We start from the raw sequence: 24737 nt of genomic DNA, 5'->3' as shown, positions 1-24737 counted from the left end.
TGTACAGCAAAGTCCTATACATTACAGTTTGATTTACCATTATATTGTTTTTCCTTCAATAAAATAAAGCATCATTTTGGTCCATCTCACAGAAAATGTTATCAATTTCACTCTATTGACGGACAAAACACGATCATTACATGGCTACGTCATGATGTACAGAACATCGATGAGTAGTAAAGTTCACTCATATCACCCACATACGGTTTAAATGGACATTGTAGTTTTAGAGATCGTCACGGAAACAAAATTTCATGATGTAACGAAGGGTTAAAGTTATCGAGGCACTGAGAGATCGTTTCTTGTTGGATTTATTTTGGCTATGCAATCTGAAATACGATACGTAATATTCTCTGTGCTCCTATAAACATTACATTCCTTTCCTTCGTGTGACTAAGCAACCATTTCTACAGCCCGGGACTTCAAAAGCAACTGATTTGCCCCATCACCGAATACTTCAAAGTAATACTCTACCGTGCTTATCATTTCCTAAACTGCTCCGCTAGCGTTCTTGAAAACTTGTAAAAAATAAGTGTTTTGTTCATCGGGAGACACGTCGAAGCGCCCAGTGTTTTTACTCGTCAACACAGCCCTGTCTTATTGACGAGTTAATCAGTGTTAGTTCGCCCTAAAATTCATTTGTCGACACTGCATATTGTACAAATGGCGCTGTGTTTGCAAGGCGAATACCTTGTCCTTCAAGAAAATGACAATGAAATGGTTTAATAGATCACAAATAAAAATATAATCAGATATTCTTACGGTATTAACACTGAAGAGAGGTGCAGTACATAAATATGCTTGCGGAACATGCTACGCTCTCTATTGTACACATATTTTCACCACATTTCAAGATACTCGGAATGTACCAACACGTGAATTGAAATTGAAATAAAGTATTTGACATTTCCACGGCATATACAATATGACAAATATTCGCTGGATATTTAAGATTAGTCTTGCTTTTGAATCGAAAAAATTTAATTGTCTCTGTCCCCTTCCCTTTGTGGTGTTTTATGTCATGATCGGCATGTTATTTCTCGCATCTTCACAAGGTTTTGACTGACAGAATTGTCAAGAATTGATAATCCGATTACAGCGTTAAAAGGAACTTTTAATTTAGAACGATAAAAAATTTTGCTGGACGTTTTTGAAAACAGCCACCATAACAAAGATTCCTTAGTTGAAGTAACTGCTGTCCAAAGTTTGAACTCATTAGTAGATTTAATTTGCGGTAAACATTTTGGAACTTTTGCCTTCGAGGAATAATCCTTTTATTCCTTTCACTTTGACAGCCAAGCTGTGGCAATTTGAGTTCGAATTGCAAAAGTCAACGAAAAATGAGAGTTGTATTCTAAAATTGCCTTTGGTCGTCCTATATATTAATTCCATCGTGGTATAGCAGAGAAAGGGGTGTTGGCTCGAACGAACAGAATGCTCCCGGCTTAAGTTCTAATAATAGTCCTTACATGATACAAAGTACGGTTGACAATTAGTTAATTATTGCACTGGTTCTTTCAGTCATTTGAACAAAAGTTGACATTTTGATCACATAAATTGCAGAGAATTAAACAAAATGTCAGGTCCCTTGTGGTGTTGTATAAACAATCATTTGCTGTTACTGCTGGTCTGCCTTACGTAAATGTTGGTAGCCATGGCAGACGTGAGATCCCGTTAAGCCACGGCTTTCGTTTCGCCCGTTTGATACAGGTGACAAATTACAATTAAGAAGACTTGTTTGGCTTTCATGGGGTAGGTAGTGTGTTTCGCCGCGCATCAAAGTTGCATTATTGCTGTCACATTTCCAGATTTTTATAAGAATCCACTTTTGCCATAAAAAACGCTCTATTTACCACTGTAAAGTTAAGTGTTCAAGGATAGAACACCAATTAAACGCCTTTTTGTAACACTTTTTGAACGCCTCTGGACGTTCAGAAATTTAACACTACGTGTTCAACCAACGTTCAGTTTTTGAACACACGTGTGCAGATTTTGAACGCTACGTGTTCATCAGCCATTATATTGAACACCATGGTGTTCCATATCTGAAAACACGTTGCACAGGAAATGTGTTCAAAAATTTGAACGCTTTTACGCGTTCAAAGGGCTGTAACACTTTTTGAACGCATGGACGCCGTTCAACGATAAGCGTGTTAAAGGCTAGAACACATGAAGCGCGCTTGTTGAACACCTTTAATTTTGGGCGTTCAGGGGGTGTTCAAGCCTGGAAATAACATTACAGACGATTTATATCCAGTGAAATTATTTTATTCTAAAAATACACGAAACATTTCTAGAGTAAAATACAATAATTTACTGTAAAATGGGCAAACAAACATTGCAACTTTGTATATCAAGTTTGTCAGAGGAAAAAACCAACAGTGTTAACACCTTCCTATCAAAAAAATAAGCAATAAAAATCACCATATTGTTGATTACGTTTTATGTTCATACATGTTTAAAATGTACAAAAATCATCTAAAAAGCTCAAAATCTGGCATACTTATTGTGTTGAAAGGACCTATATGTATGAAATGCATACTGCATTTTTGTAAGATGGTTTCTTAAAATTTCCTCTTTTATAGACAATTGTAAATTTTGAAGAAAAAAGAAGTTAGTCAAGCTTCTCTGGTTCAGATGGTGTATAGTTGTACACACTAAAGTAAACACAACATGTCAAGTTGTCAAAGTGTCACAGTAAGGCACAACATGCAGAAAGTTGTGAAAGTGGGTCCTTGCAGGGTAAAACCTATTTCCTTGTCAACAAAGTCCTTCATAAACAAAAGGTTTGGTTTTTTAGTAATATCTTTAAGTAAACCCTGAAATAAATGGGTGACATTTCAAAAGTATACTTCTCGGGAATTTAAAAGATATTCGTAAAGACCTTTCGAATTCTGGTGTACCCTGCTATTAATTTTTATACAATTTTTTTTACCACAAATTGTAAAAATCACCCTTGAAATGAAAACAATGTACATTTCATCATAACTTGAATATATCACTTCTGGTAATCCCTAATGTCTTAAAAATGTCTGATATGTCCTAAAAATACAAAGTTGCAAATTTCTGCATAATTTGAACAATCTGAAAAAGACTATCAGTAGAGATCTATGTCCTAAATATCAAAGCTGTTCGATTAGCAGTTTTGAAAAAGATCTTTTAAAAAAAGATTTTTTGACCAAAAATGACAAAAATTGCCGTGAAAATTGGAATATTTCATCACAACTAGCACAAATTTGACTAAGGTCATTTTTAGGGACATGTTTACCAAATATTGAAGACGTCAGAAAAAGAGAAGAAGATTTTTGCCAAAAAATAGCAAAATTAGCCTCAAAAATATAAATTTGCAGATTTCATCATAATTTGAACATATCTGATTAGGGTAATCCCTAGGGATCTGTAATCCAAATATTAAAGGATTCGTACAGGCTGTTTTGAAGAAAAACCTTTGGATGTACAAATTTGAGGACGATGCTACACATCCACCTATTTAGCTGACAGGAAAGCTAAAACCCAGTTGCTAACTACAAGAGACATGTTGGGCTACAATACAAAATAATCTACGGTTTGGTAGCAGGCTATGATCAACTAAATGTAACAAGAGCATAAGCTTTCAAAGACGTGAAGTCTCCTTCATCAGTTGCAAGGGGGGATGAAAAATTGAAGCAGAAAGTGACAGAAAATTCAGAGTGAAAATTACAGAAAAATCAGTAATTCAGAGTGAACATTTTTACTCAGAATGGTCTGTCGCTTTCAGCTTTAATTTAAATAAGGAGACTACACGTCTGTGAAAGCTTATTCTCCGGCAACATTTAGTTGATCATAGCATGCTACCAAAGCTTAGATTAATTCAAAACAAAAATACAGAAATATTATCAAAATTCAGTTACTGACCCTTGGAAGTTTAAATCTACATTAAAGATGAACTGAGGTTCTCAAGCTTGTTTCCAGACAGCTACCTGTACACTCATCTTCTTCGTTATCTGTACCACCAGCTTCTATAAGAACTCTTAGATTTTCAGTTAAATCCAACTTTTTACATCCTGAAAAAAATGCAACAATAGGTAATATGGCGAGATGAAGCTTTAAATGAAAGACAAGGGGCTGATTAGGTTAAGGAAAAGGGGAGACTTTCATATACAGTGCCTCTCTTCAATACTGTTACAAAATATTTGCTGCTTCTTGTCATCAACTGATTAAAATAAAAAAGCCAAACTCTCATATGCTGAAACAATACATTGTGTACTCTATGATGTTTAACTGATGTTTTGCATGCGATTGTGTCTACTAAAAGACATGTGTTAGCTGTGATTACGCAGCGGTACTATGCAAGGCGTATCGATCGCGCTCAGGTCAAGGGTTACCGCTACAGTTGTGTTGCGATGACCCTTGCATGACCCGAGTGAGATCGATCGATATGCCATGGCCAAAAGTACCACGGCGTAGTCACAGCTCGTTGTTGGTATAGCAGCCACTGAAAGAAAAAAGGTTTCTTCACGTAGTTAAGCTATTTCAAGGTACAATACAATTAATTTCAAAGGACGATAATATAGATGCTTCAAAAATCTAACAACTTTTACTATTTTGGAGAGGAAACTTACCCTTTCTGGTCTTGCTTCCGCACGATCACGACTTCAGGGTGCGTTTACAAATAAAATGTCGCAACTTCCGTTTGATGCATCATGGAATAGGAAAAGACACCAAACTTGAACACCAAGTGTTTAGAAGTAGAACGCCTCTTGCACGCCGATGTTAAAATTAAAACGTTCATGGTGGTTTTCTGATTTTCTTTCTAATTTTTACACTTTCAACCCGTAATAAACGTGTAAAATTATTTTGTATACTTCCTTTTTTAGAAAAAACATGCTTTCAGCAATTGTAGGCCGGAAATATTTTCACATAGTGTGAAATTCGTTACATCAAAATCCGTGTACGATTGCCTGACAGTGAAGCAATAGTAAATTAATATAGCGATTGTAAAGTAAAAAACACAAAAGACTGTTAATTGTTTCACACAGTATTGTAAAATTTCTGTGATGCTGAGTGTTTGAACACTTGAAGGGGATCGTTGTTAACACATAGTGTTCAGGTTTAGAACATCATTGTTAATAATATGAACACTAGTGTTAACAATATGAACACTAGCCGTTCAAATTTGAACACCGACATCTACATTTTGAACACGTAAAGACGCGTCTAGCGTCCGCTATTTTTACAGTGTACCATTACGAATTTTCACGACGGTAAAAAAGACATGAGCAGTTTCGACTTAGACAATTCTTTTCATCAGTATAGTAATTCCAGTTACAAAAATGACCAGAAAACAATAAGTTATTTGTCATTAGTTTACCGTAAAATGAGTTTTATGAGAAAAGATGACATCAATAACGCTATACAAATTTGTCCAGTAGCGCTGCGAATCGGCGTCTTACGGCTGACAACGACAGCTGAGTTAAAATATTTGTCCATCGTCATTACTTTACTCGTCTGAATGAAACACCTTGCATGTAAAAACATATATTGCACGCGAGACTAAAGATCAACTGACGGTCCAGTAAATACTGAGGCATATCTTAAAGTGCATGATCAAATATTTTGGTGACCATTACTGAAATTCAATCGCACTGTGAACTAAAATACTCGTATTATGCTGTTTAATTATGTTATCAATTTAGATTGAAGAATTCAATGATGACAGATGTATATCATTCCAAAGCTTAAAGTCGCGCTATCTCAGTCAACGTGGCAGTTCTCACTCATAACAATTACACGACTCTGCGCAGTTTTTGGCCATTATTGTAATTACCGTAATTATCTTATTTGTCATCGAGTGCGAACACTGATATCGATATAACTACATGTACACTGGCCCGAGCCGCTTGGCTTTCTCGGCAGCGTTACTGGCTGGCTATCGCGTTCACCTCACGACCTACAGCACGCAACATCCTGCCAGAGTATATTCCTTCAATTTACTTCTAATTGACTCTGTGTTGATATTGTATGCCAACAGACTTTGAGAAAGTCTAGTATCGACCTAGACTTTGAAATGCTACGTAATCTTTTCGCCAGCCAATCAAAGTCTTAAACGTTATTGATTTACCAAAGAATCAATATAATCATGTCCCGCATCTTGCGGTTCTGACCTTGTTGTTATTCATCTAGAATCCAAACAGAGCGGAAAACATGCAGTAAAGTTATTAACATATGAAATATGCAAGTGAAATAAGACATGGCAATAAATTGAGTAAAACACATGCAAAGGTTAAGATTTGATGAACATGTTTGTTTCGTTGCTTCATGATCAGAATCAAATTATTTCAGTTTAAATTTACTGCAGCATGTAGATTTCATGCACTATTAAGAAATACTGGACAAGGACGGAGACTAGTTGACACAGAGCGGGTTTGGTATTAATAACTAGTTATCTAGGGAGTAATTGATTTAGTAAAGCTGTCATGTGGAAACCCATTTCAGTTAATATCATAAGGATTGTATCCACTATACCAATATTTATCAAAACAGCAAAAGTCGTGACCGGGTCGAATAATAAGCTGATTTAGATGTACCTTGACGTCGCAAACCCAAAATTTACCAACTAAATTCATGCTCTTGTATATTTACGGTTTTGGAAAGGAAGTCTTAGGCCAAGAGAAATAAAAAAGTTTATTTCTCATCCTCGCGCGCGACAATTCAGACCCGCTGCATCAACCTTTTTCTGCTCATGAGGAAATAAAATGAAAAAAACTATAACGATAGTGTATAACACAGTGCTGTATAAAACAGAACTGTAAACAAACTAACTGACACTAACATTCCATTCAGAATTGTACACATATGTCACTATTATATTTAAGCTGTCAAAACTGTTCACTGCTGAACTAAAAGTCAGACCACAGAACTGTTACTGTCCAAAAATACTAAAGCAACACCGTGACTGCTGTGCATTTATCTCTGCATGCATTCCCATGTTGTGTTCATGTTTTTGCGCGTTCTTTGTCGGCTGAAGAATGAAAAAATGAAAAGGAAAAAAAACGCGTCACCGAATCATTTTTGCAATATGTCTAGGATGAGAAACAAACTGAGAATTTTTCTTGGCCTTATGTGTATATGTCTATGTATGTATGTATGTATGTATGTATGTATGTATGTATGTATGTATGTATGTATGTATGTATGTATGTGTGTGTGTCTTTTGTGCCATTTACTTAACTGTATGGCATTTTCATCTTATTTTGCTAGTGATACTGATATGCGCACTTCCGGACGACGCTAGGCAAATGATGTTGTATGCATACGACCTAGGCCTTATCAACGGAGAGTACCTGTTTTTCATCATGCAACCAAGCCAAGATCATGATGAAGAAAAGTATCCATGGAGACGAGGTGACGATCGGGATGAAGATGCAAAAGTAGCGTATCAGGCCGTATTGAGAGTGACAAATAAACGGCCTACCAGTCAAGCCTATCTAGACTTTTCAAATGAGGTCCGGCGACGTTCTTATAGAGATTACAATTTCAACTTTACGGACGAGATCGTGAGTAGTGTTATTTATCTTATTCTTACTTATGATATTTCCGCTTTAGACATTTATCGGCAAGCTACTTAAGACTCTCAGAGTAGGAAGCTTACAGAGGTAGGCGATTCAGTTCAGAGCAAACAGTATATTGTTTTTGGCGAATATTGCACGCTGTTATTATCAAGATCTTTCCTGCCAATGACCATAAAAGGAAGGATTTTAAAGTATCCCTTCAAGGTACTTTGCCTCTCCGTAATGAGCATTTCTTCCTACAATGTGATAAGTAAATATAACATTAGTTGATGTTCAATCTAAAACTTCAACGCAAATTAAAGACTGGCAAAGCCTTTTTTCTTGTTTTCACTTTATGTATTTCAATCAATTGCTAATTTATTAAAAACAGAAAAACCTTAATCGAGAAATACGATGTCAAATCTAATCTTTCACCATTATATAAGTGTTTTTTCTCGTGAAAATGCAATCTTCATGGAAAATCTCAATCCTTACATACAATCGTTAAGGATCAAAGCTACTTGGCAGAGCAAAGCATTTAAATATCTCAGCAAGAAAGACTAAAGATTACTTGCTACTCTGAATTCCTAGACTGAACAGAAAAACGCATCTAGATGTTACTATGTCAAATATTACAGTTGTGTACATCAATGCTGTCATATTTGCTCTAAAAAGAAACGGACATACTATCAATCAAATTTATGGGGCAATGTTTTATGATCTGACATTATCATATATTACCACTAAAAATAACACTGTATGAAAATTTATGATTTTGGAAGGCTTTCATCATGTCCTTCTCTTCATTTGCATATTTCTAGGTATTGATTTATTATACATTTTTTTATATAAAGAAGAGTCTTATGAACGTCCCATGTAAAACATTATCAAATAAAAATATCATTTATTTAGTTTTATATTAGTCATTATAGGATGGTTACAATAACCTATTTTATTATTTCACGAACTGAAATCGATGTAAATGATATTTGAGTTTCTTACCCATGGCCACGTTACTGGTGATTAAGCCAACTTCAGAAATTCTGGTTTTTACTAAGGCAAAACTAGCTCTACCACGGGTTGCAAATCAGAGTTTACTATTGGCACCTTATGTTAAAGACTGAGATAACATTACCATGCATAACACTGGTTCATATACAACTGTATTGTTCAGACAACTTATTTGTCCTATCTACACAATAAGCAAGGTCAAAAACTGATGTCATTGTGACTTACAGACTATCATCTGTGATCAAATATGAATTTTCTTATGCATAGTTTTCTCCTTATCACAGTGATTCTGTTATAGATTTACGGAACCGGTGCAGCTGATTTCAATTCTCTCAGACACACTGTCTGCATGGAACACACAAAGTTTGTACAATGCCAATAGCATTGATCCTATAAAAAAGGTGTTGCTTCATTGTAAATTAATTATCGAGTATGGGACTGTAATGTGTGGAAGTGGTATATTTGTCTCAAGTCTTTATACAAGCAGAATTTCTGATTACATCAAATGGCCACGGGTGTAATTCTCCTGTCAACGAAGAACTGTTAGTGATGATATGACAAGACACGTATCTGGTTATAGCATAATTTAGTAAAGACTCTCAAAGTAATTCAGATCTTGGAAATGCTGCAGAATGTTACATAAAAGTGGATCTAACACGAACGCAAAGAATAAGTATGGTTCGACGAGCTACTCAAAACACTTAAGAACGAAATCTAGTCCAAAAAGGTACATCTCATACTGTAAATATGAACCACAGCTCAATTTTTCACGGTTACCTCGTGTGACCCGCTAAAAGGTCAAGAAACGTCACAAAATGTGACAGCGTTATGCAGTATCGCGGCAGGATACAAATTAATTTAACGGAAGACTGACTTAAATGTTCGGATGACTTGTTTCGTACAGGGGAGTATTTTTTATCGATTTGAAATCAACCGAAAATGTAAAAAATAGCTACACTAATGCCCCATAAGTTCGCTGACATGTGTAACATAATACCTGTTATATCCAAAGTGATGATACAATTTAAACACCTCAGGTCATGTTTCGCACGGGTTTAACCCCCAGAACAGCCGTCTCCGTAATTAAGTTTACACTTTGACCCCGGATTTCTGAGGGATGATGGAGTAGTCATCACAGACCCGTTTGACATGACCAAGGAAAATGGTTACACAAACGATGCGATATGAGAAATCCCAATAACTATGAATCATGGCAGATGTCAGAATGCAGACTAGCGATTATGTTTGAGTTGAATACATTGTTGTATTGCAATACTGGCTAATTCCCTTTAAAAATAAATCATCATAATGTGTTACCATTGTCTCTATTGTTCTTGTTGTGGCAACACATGTACTATAGATGAACTATAGATGACAAATGCCTAATTTATATGTTGCACAACCCAAACCACTGATGAGAGCTCCGTCGGTGATGTCATAGCAATACTGTCATGATAACTTACTGTCCATCATATATTACTTTTTCATATCATCAAAGTAACCATTCTTTAATTAAATTTTATGATTACAAAAACAAGTTTGAGATATTCATTTTAGTCCAAGAATATTTCATAGACATCAGTAATTGAAAGAGAAAAATGTGAATAAATGTCAGAATGTAAAACTAAACTGTTTCCTTCCTTAAGTTACTTAAAGTATATGATTTGTAGTTGTAACGTAGTTTGTACGTTCAAACGACTTTTAATCGACTTCCACTTCTTACTTTTTTGTCAGTGTTTCAAACAAACAAACAAACAAACAAAGAAACAGAAAGATTATAGCATCAAGGTGATGTTTAGACATTAATTGAAAGAGCAAAGGCTAATAATCTGTCTTTCGTAAAATAATTCTAGTCACTGCTCATACATAAGCAGTTGGAGCCATCGCTCCTCGCAAAATGCTGACACGACATTATAAACTATATACTGTTGTTGTTGTTGTTGTTGTTGTTGTTGTTGTTGCTGCTGTTGTTGTTGTTGTTTCTTGAACACGCCCATTAAAATCGTTCCATCTGATTCGTAGGTTAATAACTTTGTCGGAGCTTTCCACGATGCGGTTTTACTGTATGCCATTGCTTTGCAAGAAACTATTGGAAACAACGAAGACACTAATGATGGGTATGCCATTACGAGAAAAATGTGGAACAGAACATTCACAGGTAAGACTAGTTTCAACAAGTACGCATTTTCCAGTGAGTCGGTGTTCTTGTGTATCACTGTCATCAGTCTTTGCTTTCATAAAAAAAACTTTCTGAACTTGCAGTTGAAAATGATATGCAGCAATGTCCTTTATTTAATTTCAATGAAAAGTGGTCACATTCAGCTCTACTTGCAACCAGACGACATATTTTCCGTGAGCTTCGATGTCGAAATGGCTATACCTTTATCACCACTTCATTTTAGTCGTGTTTAATATGTGACATTATGGACTTTGTCTGTCCACAGGTATTACAGGCAATGTTTCCATAGATGAGAAGGGTGACAGAAATGCCGATTATTCAATTTTAGACATGACTAATCCAACACTTGGAATTTTCGAGGTGAGCTTTTTGCACCTACACCCCATTACCGAAACTCGATGCTGCTATGCTCTAAATGAAATTGACTCCCACCTGAATTTCATTGAGATATAGAAAATCACAATTAACTTGTCAACGGTCGGTTAGCCCATGGTCATTGATATCATAAATGTAAACAGTTGAAGTTCTCACAAGCTTAAAGGAACAACACTTCAAAATGGAAGCACTGGTGAAGAATGCTCAGTCACTGCCATTCATGAATAAGGCTTAGTAATGTTCCATTTCCTCCATCAAATACAAAATCAATTTCATGTTTAATTTTCACACATTATTCCAACCAAAAAATGTCGCCACAATCCTATTCTGTCTAATGGCATCGCTAGGTCTGTTGGGTAATGGAGTAAAAGTGTTGGAAATGCCCCGGAAATGCGTTGTTCCACAGTGATTTTAGTCCCTTTTAAATATTTACAACTGAGAGTGAAAATCACCCTAAAGCGTATTTTACACTTCACAGAATAGAGAATAATTGTTCCTATTGGCAGAAAATCGAACTATTCGTAAATTTTACCATGGCTTTTCTACTCCTAATTTCCTACTTGGGGGATCTCTTTTCTTTTCAGCTAAAGTTTAATGAATTTTGAATATTAGCGATTTCATGATTTTCTCATTCGTACTGCAGGGAGACATTCTAAAATGTAACTTTGAAATTCGATGACTTTAGAAGGCAATTAAGAAATTCTTCGCGGTTCCAGTTCAATACCGCATACCATATACGAGTTGAAAATGTTACAGACAATATTCGTACATTCTCGAATCACACCATTCGCACAGTAGTTCAGCTTGATTATTCGACGATTTTTTTTAATTTTGCTGGCTGCTAATTGTTCCCGTCGACCATGTCTAAATATATTCATTACTGGGAACAGATTTTTATTGTATTCAATAATTGCGATATATTACTTTGTGTGTTATCAACGATAGTCTTCACGATATTTTATCGTTCTGCTTGAATAATGTAATTTCATTGCATACAATTGTACGTAAAATGAATTATAATTTTCCTAAGGGCACATCCATGACTATTGCATATTTACTTTTGGTTAAAATAGACAGGACAACGGTCGTTCAGAGCTACATATACTACAGGGCTGTCCCTGTACATATTTAATTACTATCAGCATGACTTCAATTGCATGCTGAGATCATGCACAAAGCTCGATGGGATTTGTATAAGGTCAAATGACTTTGTCGTTTCGGGTGATGATGAGACGGTGTAGCGCTACATTATGTGATTTTATGGTAATCGAGATGTGATCATAAATGAAAGAATTTTCCTGAGAGAGAGAGAGAGAGAGAGAGAGAGAGAGAGAGAGAGAGAGAGAGAGAGAGAGAGAGAGAGAGAGAGAGAGAGTGAGTGGAGAGAGAGAGAGAGAGAGAGAGAGAGAGAGAGAGAGAGAGAGAGAGAGAGAGAGAGAGAGAGAGAGGGAGAGAGAGAGAGAGAGAGAGAGAGAGAGAGGAGAGGAGAGAGGAGAGAGAGAGAGAGAGAGAGAGAGAGAGAGAGAGCGCGCGCGCTTGGATTCGGCCAAATATATTACCCGTAAAGAGGTGACGAAGTTTCCAAGTGCCACTAAATTATTTGATTATTTGGACGGATGTACATCTTTGGTGGATGCGGCGTATATCACAGTCGATTATTAACCTGTCCAGAACTTGGACTCCGAGCTAATATGTACACTGTAGACCAGCATACCATTTATTCTGGTTCATTAGACAAACTAATTCTAATCGATGACGCTTTAAGGCCCGGCCCGGGGGGGGGGGAACAAACTGCAAAGTCGAGCTTGTTAACTTTGTTATGATTTCAAGTTTTGCACTACTACTTTCCGTGGAATAGAAAACATCAAGAGAAAATATATCTATTTGTATGCAATTAACCTAGATGTATGACGATATCTTCCACATTTCTCCCTCTGACCGACGACTGAAATTGATCGAACTCCAGTCTACCGGTTGTGGCAAAGTCGCATGGATCGAAAAGGACGTGTCGAGGATAATAGATGGCGCATGCATTACAGGACAGCTGTCGTTGATCATTTGCAATAACGAATCGCACCGTTTGTCCCTGAAAGGAGATAAGCACAATGTGATGCGTTACGAATGTATAAACGAGGAACTTTGGTCTGATCAAGAACTCTTATGCCCTGCTGCTTTCTATTGTGATGTGCGTGCGTTATTCGGAATGACGGAACACGCTCGGTATTTGGACTTACAGAGGACTAAAGCTTCTAAAGACAGGTGCAATCTGCAGCGAGCTCTCTCAAAATGTAGAATTTACAAGGCAAATTTGCCAGCTCTTACTTCGTTTTGTTTCTGAATCAATGGACCTTAAATATTAATACCGTCAATATTGTTTAACTCGCGTTTGAAGCTATGAAATTTAAAACGCATCGCAGAGACAATGCGATAATTAGATGTGACAGATAGCACAGGGCCGAAACTGCTCTTTAAAATCAATTTTGGAGGAAAGGCATCAAGATCAATGCGCAAACAAACAAATACGACTCACATAAGAATTGCATCAAACACACACATATGCACACACACACACACATACATTCACACACGAGGCTGATACGTAAAAGGGAACTGTTGACATATAACTTGTAAACTTACACCGACCTTCATTTTTAACGTTCAAAACAATTTGGAGGAAGGATTTATTTCGTAGCGCATGCTCAAAAATGGTAAAACAACAAAAGTGACCGAAGATGTTTTGCGTGTCTAAGGTATAATGTGCTACAAACAAACTATTTCACCTTATTTCGACCATCCAATCTGATATTATTTCACCCTTTGGGCGCCAAAGGCTATTTTTGTTCCCTTTATAAAATAAACCCCTGTCAATATTTCTCAGATGTTTGCCAAAATTTTAAGAAAAAACGTAGCAAGTAAAGTATGATGTTCATTTGATCCAAAATTATCAAAACAATTACAGGAAAATACATAAAAATTGGTAAAATATTGCACTAAAATTTTGGCGGGAAAAAATTACAGCGCTCAAAGGGTTAATGCGTCTTAAACTGTTTCAATTCCCTCGATATATCTTGTCATAGAGCTTTTGAAAAAAGAGATTCTTAGTTTTTTCCTAGACATTGATAATTAATTGCATAAAAGGTCAATGATCTCGTAAGCCCTACAGGAGTTCACGTATTCCTAACACGTACATTAACTACACATTGACACATCTATTAAAATTAATGACTAACACCTTCACCAGGTTGCCAATATTCTCCGCGGATAATTGAATCATTGGTTTCAATGCAATCCGATCAGCGCAATCTTCTCTATTATTGTTTCTCAAAGTTTAGTAAGGAAAGTAGATACAAGATGTCAGAAATAGTAATATTTGTTTTCAATTTTAAATTCTTTGCTTAAATTTTTCACGCTGTACACACTGTCACTTAAATGTACATTTGGTTTCGTTCACATATTATTGGCGTCTCTGCAAACATAACCTATACCTTCCAGCCCTATGTACTAAAAATCAGACTCACCTCTATAGAGAGAGTCACTGGTATTAACTGCATCGATTCTTTGAAACCAAAGATTCAGGTTAATCCTCACTTTATGGACAATTGCTACAATTAGCCGCCGAAGGACGACAGTCCATCACTCTTTTAGTTTTTATCAACCAACGGACCCAAAGAGGAACGATTCTTTATTTGATTATTGCCTGACATCTTTTGTAAACTTACATACCACATTGCTGTTTCATTGTTATCGTCCTTGTGAGTACAATGCGGAAGATTTAGTACTCAACATATTCTTCCTTTCCGTCTTTGCTCCATGTATATACATCTGAGAAAACATTATCCCTTGCATCCATTACTACATACCGTGGTGGATGCATGCTATAGGTGACTAAATCTAAATCGGGTTGATATTACTATACGCTGTGTGTAGAATTTGAAAATGTTGATTGTTGAAGCCCAGACGTGCTTTTAACGGTACAAATCGAATGATGCCTGACCCCTGCATATAACTGAATATATGCAAACTTCACATAATGTTGTTAAAATAAGGAAATGTAAAATTTATTGTAGATATTGTTTACTTTTCATCTGCCAGTTTGAATCCAATAGAGTTAGACAACAGTTATCCCAGCGTGTGGTTCATTATTTCATTTCATGTGCTGAGTTTGCTTCGCTGAACCTTTCAAAATAAAGTGTAATATATTGAGAGATTTCAGAGTATTTGACTTAATAGCTGCATGTTTTGTGCATCCGGGCCATGCGGCGGCTCTACAAGGTTCACAAACTTCATAGTGCTGAAAAAGGCTACAGATTCGCTTCGGCAGTATTAACCACAAGCAAGTTTAGTTTGGCACTAAGAGGTCTTATGATTCATGAAAATGCATGATAATTCAAGATTTCTCGCCTTTTCTGCCACTCAAGGAAACGGCAATCTACGAGTTACCTTAATCAATTACGTTTCGAAATAAAAAATATGGCGTCGAGTATTTCGCAATTCTCTGCAAGTGTTCTCGTACAGCCTCTCTCTGATAATGTCATCAGAATTCTGCTGTAACAAAGCAAAGTCAAGTCAATTTTTGTCGGGTCGATTTTTAATTGCGGCAATCGTTTCATAACTGCCATTTCTTCTTAAAAAGTGGTTTCCTAGTGAAAAGGCCGCTGAGGCTTAAGCGAAGAGTCTTCACTCCGGAAGAATAGAAAACACTTAAATGGTTTCATAGAATATCACAGGCGTCCCATTGACGTTCCATTAGATTCAATATTAATGACTTGTCTGATTGGAAACATTTAAATAATAACACATGAGAGCGAGGGCAATATCACGATTTATTGCCTGCCCAAGGGATGGTGGTCATGATCGAAATATTGATGATGCCCGAGCCGTAGGTGAGGGCATCAACAGTATTTCGATCATGACCACCAGCCCGAGGGCAGGAAAAAATCGTGATATTACCCTAGCTCTCATGTGTTATTATTTTTATTACACCGAACAAGCAAACATGCAAAGAAACAAAAACACAAAAACTTCTTCGAGTACAGTTCGCCTTCTGAGTCCGGACCTCAGCGTAAAATGATGTCAGTGCCGAGTCTAGGGTTGCCGCTAGAGTTTGCCGATCTCCTCGGTGGCGTATCCAAATTTGTTGCTTGCACAGTCGCTGAACACAGAAATTGCATTCATTGTTGCCATTTTCGTTCGTTTGCTGTTTACTTGCATTAAAATATCGTCTAACTGTGCCGGTGACAGCTCTGCATGACGTTTCGCAGCCATAAGTTGCCGACTGCAAAGTACAACAAGCGAACGACAATTTGTTTTGCGCAGAAAGGACGCGCAGTAAGTAAAATGACGTCATCAATGTAATATCAAATGCAGAGGGCATCATCAAGTTCGCAGAGGGCATCATTACATTCGCAGAGGGCATCATCACGTTCTTTTATATGTCACGTGAGTCGTGTTTAACCAATGACAGTGCACGCTGAATGAGTGAGGTGTAATAAACTCTAATCTATCACCTCTGTCACCTTGATCGAAAAAAAGAGTAAATTCCTTTACCTAATTTTATAAACATTGATAAACATTATTTATCTCCTTGGACTACTGAATATGCATTCAAATTTCGTTACGCTAATTAGTTTTGTAAAGAACCATGTATCCTTATCTAATGAAGAGAGAACGCAGATATCATACTTTATAGTCACTGTATCGCATCTAAAGCTTCTTCATTTGTGTGTAGGACTTCTGCATGCACATTTATCTTAAGTGAATGAGTGTTGATTGATCAGACCATTTTTCGCGTTTACTCTTTCTAACTTTTTTAAAATTTGAAGTGGGCTGTCACATAGCCCACCTTGATAGCAAGCCAGGGACGGTTCCGAAACGTTTTGTGTAAGTGACGAAGTGTAACAGACAGCAATACAGAGAGCCTGACATGAATTCTAAAGTCGGGGGGGGGGGGGGGGTACACCGACGTTTCATCGAATGTAAAAGGAGAGGCCTGGTTTCATTAATCTACATCAGACAATAACCCAATGATTGATTAACCTATCACGAGCTGTGAATATGATGACTATTTCACTAACTCATCTAAGCATGTAGTTAAAATATTTAACGCTTCAATAGGGATGTATTCATGCGTTACCGGTTTTTTATAATTTTTTTCGTCGATATGATTGTTTGTACAACGGAAGAAAACGTCGACCCAGTGTCGCTATCTAGCACACACACGCCATCACTTTTAATCATTTGGGCGCACATTTTGATGTACAGGTTTCTATTGCCATATTGTTCATGCTAATTAAATGAAGACATGTATAGTGGCAATGACGCATGATACCATGGAAACTGGCGAACAAAATAATATACCCTGTAAATCTTCATAATGCTTGCTATGCACTTCACAACAGAATATATCACGGATATTATGCACTTCCAAGTTTCTTGATCGACTGGTTTTAAACAGCAATCAGAAATATTCCATCCATTCCGTTAGGTTTTTCTTCCTAGACCTGGCAATATCCTAATTCGAGTTTACCCAAAGGAATTAGAGTACCGGGATAATATGTGGAAACACAAAGGATCCGTATTTGCCTTCTACGTGAAGTAAGAACACATGAACTTAATTGATAATGAAAGACAGGAAACGATCACTTGCTGGGTAAAGCGGTGAATATTCAACAGCAATAACTGAGAATAATGATCACACGTTTGAGCCAGGGGTTGTCTATATTCAGTAATGAAACGTTCTTAGTATTAAAAGCAAAATAGTAAAAACCAACAAACATCTAATATGTGACAAATATTAGCATACAGTCATATAATATTTACAATTTACCAAAGTTTTGTAATTTAGATATGCATTGTTTGATTTTGCAATTCTATTGCCGCTACAACGGAAGACATGTTCGTACTTGCAACTTTGATATTTGGAGTAACGGTTATGTTTCCGATGTTATGCGAGCAGAAATCGAATGATATGGCCTATGTTCATGCAATTATTTCACACGTATATGGGTTAATATTTTGTCACTTCATTCCCAGGCAGTTCGAGTAAACGGTGAAATTGTGTCCTGTCATTAAAATGATTTCTAAACTACGCGTATTCCTATGAGAGAGAAAACAGGTGATAATGATATGCATGGCAAAAAACACAATTCGCACCTTAAAGGCAGTTCATTGATCTGTTCACGGATATTTTATCATCGTAACAAGGCTCTAAAACACTCCCGTTTGTATTCTCGGTCATCATGATACACGTACAAAGCATAATCAGTGGCATTTTAACGCACCTGTGGTGTTGTTTATAAGTACGCAGTTTTTGATAAATTCTCTGAGACGATTTATCATTCAAACATTTAATTGCTTTAAGCTTTAACTGGAATTCTATGATTTTGCTTCGTAATTTGTCAGTGAAACACATCGCGAATTATTGTTCACTTTTACAGCGGCACGATGTTTACAATTTCTTAATTGCCAAAGAAATCTTTGACTTGTAAATATCATGTGACACTCTGATAACACTTACTATTTTCAAAGTAGTGGAAATATCGTGTTTTGAATACGACGTTAACAAATAGTACAAGCCAAAGTGTACCTCAGACACAAATATAATGTATTTACACGGACATGTCCGCCATTGTCTATTATTTTGTAAGTTTAAAGGCGCAATCTGTGCTGAAAATTCTGTTGTCCATCTTTTTGGAATTACATTAAAACTATCAGTGTTCTTTTATCGCCTAACTTACGTTATTTTGTGGCTGATATGCTCAGAGGACGAGAAGAATCCATTTTGTTGCAGGGTTAAGTTACTAAAACACCGAACACTTGGATAACAAAGATGTAAGAACAAAATAACAAGCATCTGCGAAGAAAATTCCGGGGACCCTTTTTTTTATTTTCGCAATGAACATGTACATGCAATTCAAATGACCCGAACCAAGACCTTTGGTTTGATTGCTCACCAAATTGAGAATGACTGAATCCGATTCTGCGTATCCCGTTTTCCTCGTACCCACCGCGATTGCAACACTGTATATTAGAGTCAGAGTCTTGCCTGTAGGGGAAATGTCTACCGTTCGAGTTTGCTGCACATCTTGATGAATATGTGAATATTTAATCCTTGACTCAGATTTCAGAGTTAGTACCACTGTGGTATGAAGTCAACTGAAAAGATTAATACTTCAATTCTAGACCATATTTTATTGAATTTATCGAAAGCAGTGACTGAAAAGCGAATTGCCTCGATAAGTTTAACCAGGTTTTGCCATTAACTGTCTTTTTCAACTTCCGCCTTCTATTGGCACTGTAAAATTACTTTGATTTATAGTTATCGCAATTAACAGGATGCTTGTTGGTGCTTGCTGGTATGCCCATGTCTTTCCGTAGTTTGCTCGTTTGTCAATATCACACTGTTATATGCTTGTTGGACTTTAGCCTATTAGCTTATTAAACTTCCTCATGACCTTATGAAAGTTATTGAAACTTGTAATGCAGCGAAATCATCATCATTTTCCTAAGTGAAGAACTGGAGCCTAGAGATGTGTTGCGAGAATGTATTGCAATCAAAGAAATTACAAGAATTATCTGCAAGGTTTGTGGCACGAAGCCCTTTTCAAGCGATTGAAAGAGGGCAAACACCGCACGCTTGATCATTTTCCCAAAGAAATATGCCATTTTTTCGATATTTAATCTTTCCAACTGATCACGTCTTAAGAGATAACAACTATATAACCGGCGTATTTAAAAATACTGGAATGGCTGATTAGAATCCTTGTAACTATGTTGACAGACAGAAAGATTACCTTTGATATGAGCAGACGTTCCAGTACGTTCAATAGGCCTACATACCATTCGCGATAACTTTCAACAAACAATATTCTTATTCTTCACATATACTACCGAACATCGTCATCAAGTGGCAGAACACGTTTCGGTTGTTTTAAGGCATTTAATGAAAACAGCCATTTGGCAAAACAATTTACTTGCAAGTTGCGTGAAAACTCTGTTCTTCAACTTATGTCAATCAATGTCTCTTCTTTAGAATTTATAAACAATCTCTTATGAAGCCATCCCTTCCTTAATTTTACAATAACTTCTGGGTTGTAGGGCCTCTCAATGACCTAATCTAGGGTTTGTGACGATTGAGTCGACAGATTTGACCAAATTCGCTCGTACGTAACAATATCCATTTGTCAATTTATCGCGTTTAATGATTGATCGCGTCATAGACTTGCACTAAGATCGTTCACGTCAGTTCAAGGTGACCAACATCAACGGAAATTAAAACCAGAGCAATACCAAATCAAAATGATATCCATGCATCGTATATCAATTTACGCATCGTTGGCCACTTAATCAACCAATAAATATCCCAACCACGCAACCGCTATCATAAATGTACACACTCTATAACTGAGCTGTCGAGGCCGGCTCTGTATATACCGACTCAAAGTTTTTGTCCTACAGGCGCCGCTGTTCGTACTCATTTATCAGTTACCTGAACTGTAAAGAGACCGTGGCCTCTCGATATGGTAGCCTACTCGACCGCACCTCTTTGCTGCTTCTTTAAATGTTTTGTCTTAACGTCAGTTACCTATCTCTTGAATCACCCCCCTCAATTATCCGTCTCTTTTCATCTTTGATCATTTCGTACTTACATTTTCGTATGCTCCGTCTTATCCCTTTCTAAGTTTAGAACCTTGGACTAGACACGTTCCGATTAACCATTTCCTTAGTTCTCACCAAATAATACCTAAAACTAATACAATGACATCCTTGCGGTTTTAATTTTCTCTTGTTTTGTCAAGATTGAATGTTAAGGTCATTTTTGCCAATGATGTAAGGCTATATATCACTAAGAAGCTGTCATTGATTACTATGCTGTTCGTTTCAGCCTGTTATTAACTACTACGGCGAGTCCGGCACTGTTGAGCGTGTTGCAGATATTCATTGGCCTGGAGGCGCTACTGGTCCCCCAGACGACATTCCTGACTGTGGTTTCTTCGATGAATACTGCCCGAAGAAGGTAGTGTTAATTAAGCATAATGATTTGAATTTTCAATTCCAGCGATGTCGCCTTAATCTCACCCTCTCTGTCCAGGGGGATTTCCAATACTGCTTTTCCATTTTCATCAATTTCACGCGAGAAAATGTATTTTCGAAGTTATACCGGCAGCATGACTATCAATACCGATGTAATACTGTTATGAGAATCTTCTTAGCTTTGTCAGTCGTCCAGTTGGGACTGACGGTTCGAGTGCCGTCCGTCTTTTATTCTGGAGGCATAAATTCGGTTTAGAGACGACGTTCTATGCTAGCGCTGTAAATATGTATACCGCCTTTTCGCAATACGATCTCAGCGGCTTCTTTGCGATTTTGTTACCTATTTTGAGCCAATGGTAAGATGTGAGCGGGTCCTTTTGGTTTTAAAAGTTAACAAAAGAATGTGTTCAACAGCGGAAGGTTTTTCTCTCAAATCAAGCACCGCCACCGTATGGTCATGAGCTTAAAATATCCGTCACGAGTTATGTCATGACTCAAGTTGCAAAACAAATGTTTATATGCGCGCTTGACATTGAGCAATTGAAATAGGCATTTTTTTGATATATGAAATTATCAAGTGTGTCTACCTGTTGGCCATTACGTTACAATTTCTCTTGTCGAGTTCCACGCAAGTTATTCCGTTTGGTAATTGACCTGCTTATCAGTTCGTTATACGATAGATCCAATATGGCTACACATGTAGAAATGCGATATAGAAACCATTTGACTAGATTCTAGTATACATTTAGCTAATACAAAATTACACATTTTGGGAACTAGTCGGGACCAAGGCAACGTCAGTATTATGGAATAGCTGACGCTGGTTTAATCAGCCGGTCGATTGGAATATTTCAACTTGAGAATGTTTTTAAGGCCATTAAAGTTTGTTTTCGAAAAACAGATCCTGGGCATGTAATGATATTAAACATTGAAAAGAACGTCTTTCAAAGTAAATCAAAAAGATAAAGTCACATGTGTAACAGAGGGAGGAATATATCTTTAAAAGTATAAATACCAAAATTGCCAGGCGATCATTAGGGGTTATTTCGTATATACTCCAATGATGTGCTGATTATCACAACAATTAAACTCCATGTTGAAAATGATATTTCCCCGATCATTGCATTACCTCACTACACATTACAAATCTGGTTTTTTTTTCAGATGCTTCGACACTTCAGGTCATTATTGGCGTTGTTGTCGGCGTCTTCCTTTTGGCGTGTGTCATCTTTGGTGCGCTTTACTACAGGTAGGATACGACATTTCACGTTTAGGGGATCGACCACGCAGTTATTTGATAGTGCTCCGTATGGCTCTAAAAGATAATCAATACCACTATAGGAAAAAATTGCGAGACTGGAGCGAGAAAGTGACGCTTTCTAGCAATTGGTGAGAATCTCTTGTTATTCTCACCGCTGTCGCTGAGAATTTTTTAATTCTCACCGGTGAGCTGCGAGAAATGCACTCCTTTGTGAGAATAAAGTATGATAACAGATTCTCACAGGTGAGACTTGAAATTCTCATAGAGCACGGTGAGAATGGTAATTTTCATAGTGAGAATGTATGATACTCATCATGTACTGGTGAGAATTAACCAGACTCACCGTTAATCGGTGAGAATCAACCAGACTCGCCATTTACTGGTGAGAATCAAGCAAACTCGCCGTTCATAGGTGAGAATCAACCAGACTCGCTGTTCACTGGTGAGCAGTGAAAAGCTAGTCTGACTGATTCTCACCAGTGAATGGTGAGTCTGGTTGATTCTCACCAATGAACGGCGAGTCTGGTTGATTCTCGCCAGTGAATGATGAGTATGATACATTCTCACCGTGCTTGGTGAGAATTTCCAGTCTCACCGGTGAGAATCTGTTATTATACTTTATTCTCACCAAGGAGTGCATTTCTCGCAGCTAACCGGTGAGAATTAGAAAATTCTTACCGACAGCGGTGAGAATAACAAGAGATTCTCACCAATTGCGAGAAAGCGTCACGTTTTCGCTCCAGTCTCGCAATTTTTTCCTACAGTGTACAATCATTGAGTAAAAATCTGAAATGAGTGAGATATCATGGTTTTAATACGTGTGCTCTAAAAATTACCAGTACTTTTCCAAGATGCTGTGTGGTTTTTGAAACGTTCATGCATGTCTTCATGACCAATAGGCTCAACGGATCAATGTTGATCCATGTTCCTGACCTTATTTTAGAAAAACTGATATATCTTTTAGGGTTTCTCGATGAGACAGGTCGACAAGAAATTTTATAGTGTTTCTCGGACGGACAGGCAAACACTTGATATAGGGTTTCTCGCTTAGATAGATAGGCAAAATGCAGTTTGTTTGATACTGTGAATTTTTCCCTTCGCTGAACTAAGGCCTTTATTGGCGTGGAAACTGACACTGATATATATATATATATATATATATATATATATATATATATATATATATATATATATATATATATATATATATATATATATATATGCATTATGTTTTATCTAGTCATGATCGAATGCGTGTGTTTGAATTCCTCTTTGACACATTCTTCGATGAAACTGACGAATGACGAAAGTGACGGAGGCATTAATGTTGAAATCACGAGACATTTTTCTCGACTGAGCTATCTGACTTATTTGCCTAAGTACCTTGAGACAAAGTCTTCCATATATTGGCTATGTTGAGCCAAACATGCCTTTACTCTGACTTTATTTAATGTGTTCCCATCAATTATCGGCTTGTCATTGGGTCACCTGCTGAATTTACTTGGCAGGGAATAAACGAATCGTAAATCCAAGTGCGTATTTAATTCATCTTGTGTAAGAGACGTCACACTAAATTGTATGTCAACAAGCAGATATTTGCCACGCGTATTCATGTAGCGCGGTCAATATAGGATTATCTCTATTGTATATAAAACGTGCGGGCCTAACATTAAAAACATATTTGTAGAATGTAGAGGAAGACATGGTGATCTGAGAATTGGTTTCATTTGTAGCATTGGATTTTTTCTAGTAGGACTTCGTATCTTTGATCGAAACTTGATACAGAGACTGTGATGCAAGTACAACGGATTGTTTCGTTCACTCGATACTTTTGCATTTTTAATCCACTTAAGGTAGAGGGCTACCCGTGGCTAGTGCCATCTAAGTTACAATCCTATCGACTTATGTGTAGATACATACAAAAGCACTATCCTTACATTGTCAATTTCTTTCAATTTTCACAAACAGTTCGACAGAGAAGTCATTTTGATCAAACGAGTTAAATAACATGACATGATTCGATATTTTTTCAAACATATCCTGCAAAAGGTATGCTGCCGCGGCATGAAGTTTACTCCAGTGCCTTGTGATAAGCATACTGTCTTCTCGCTTACAAACTGGTGTCTATATGTGTATTTGAAATCAGAGAAGAGGGGAAACGTTTCAGAAAGAAATAGCTTTAAAAGTTAATCTTATTCTAATCAGGTTCCTACTTGTTAAATTGCCGAACTTTGACCTGGCAGAAGTATGTAATGCACAAACTCAAATGGCAAGATGTATTTCCATGCAATGTATCTCGCTGAGTAAGTTTTATACGCCCACTTTTCTCAAAAGATTTCTTTTCGCTCTC

At 36.9% G+C, this 24737-nt stretch overlaps 2 protein-coding genes across 3 annotated transcripts in view; both read left to right on the top strand.

Annotated features, from left to right (window-relative positions):
• The window catches only part of LOC139117470 (atrial natriuretic peptide receptor 1-like), a 65210-nt gene that overhangs the window by 22757 nt on the left and 17716 nt on the right, over nucleotides 1–24737 (top strand). For both annotated transcript variants that reach the window (XM_070680597.1, XM_070680596.1), the window contains exons 2-6: nucleotides 7240–7535; nucleotides 10563–10698; nucleotides 10985–11079; nucleotides 20978–21109; nucleotides 22291–22375. The gene's annotated coding sequence lies outside the window, so the exon portion shown is untranslated. The remainder of the gene's footprint in view (nucleotides 1–7239; nucleotides 7536–10562; nucleotides 10699–10984; nucleotides 11080–20977; nucleotides 21110–22290; nucleotides 22376–24737) is intronic.
• On the top strand, nucleotides 10677–22840 carry LOC139117725 (receptor-type guanylate cyclase gcy-28-like). Its single transcript, XM_070680968.1, has 5 exons — nucleotides 10677–10698; nucleotides 10985–11079; nucleotides 20978–21109; nucleotides 22291–22375; nucleotides 22725–22840. Exons 1-5 carry the CDS (start codon nucleotides 10677–10679, stop codon nucleotides 22838–22840), a joined length of 450 nt encoding a protein of 149 aa, XP_070537069.1.

The sequence above is a fragment of the Ptychodera flava genome, chromosome 18, assembly GCF_041260155.1.
Source record: "Ptychodera flava strain L36383 chromosome 18, AS_Pfla_20210202, whole genome shotgun sequence".
NCBI classification, from domain to species: Eukaryota; Metazoa; Hemichordata; class Enteropneusta; family Ptychoderidae; genus Ptychodera; species Ptychodera flava.
This window is presented reverse-complemented; position numbering and strand designations above follow the sequence as displayed.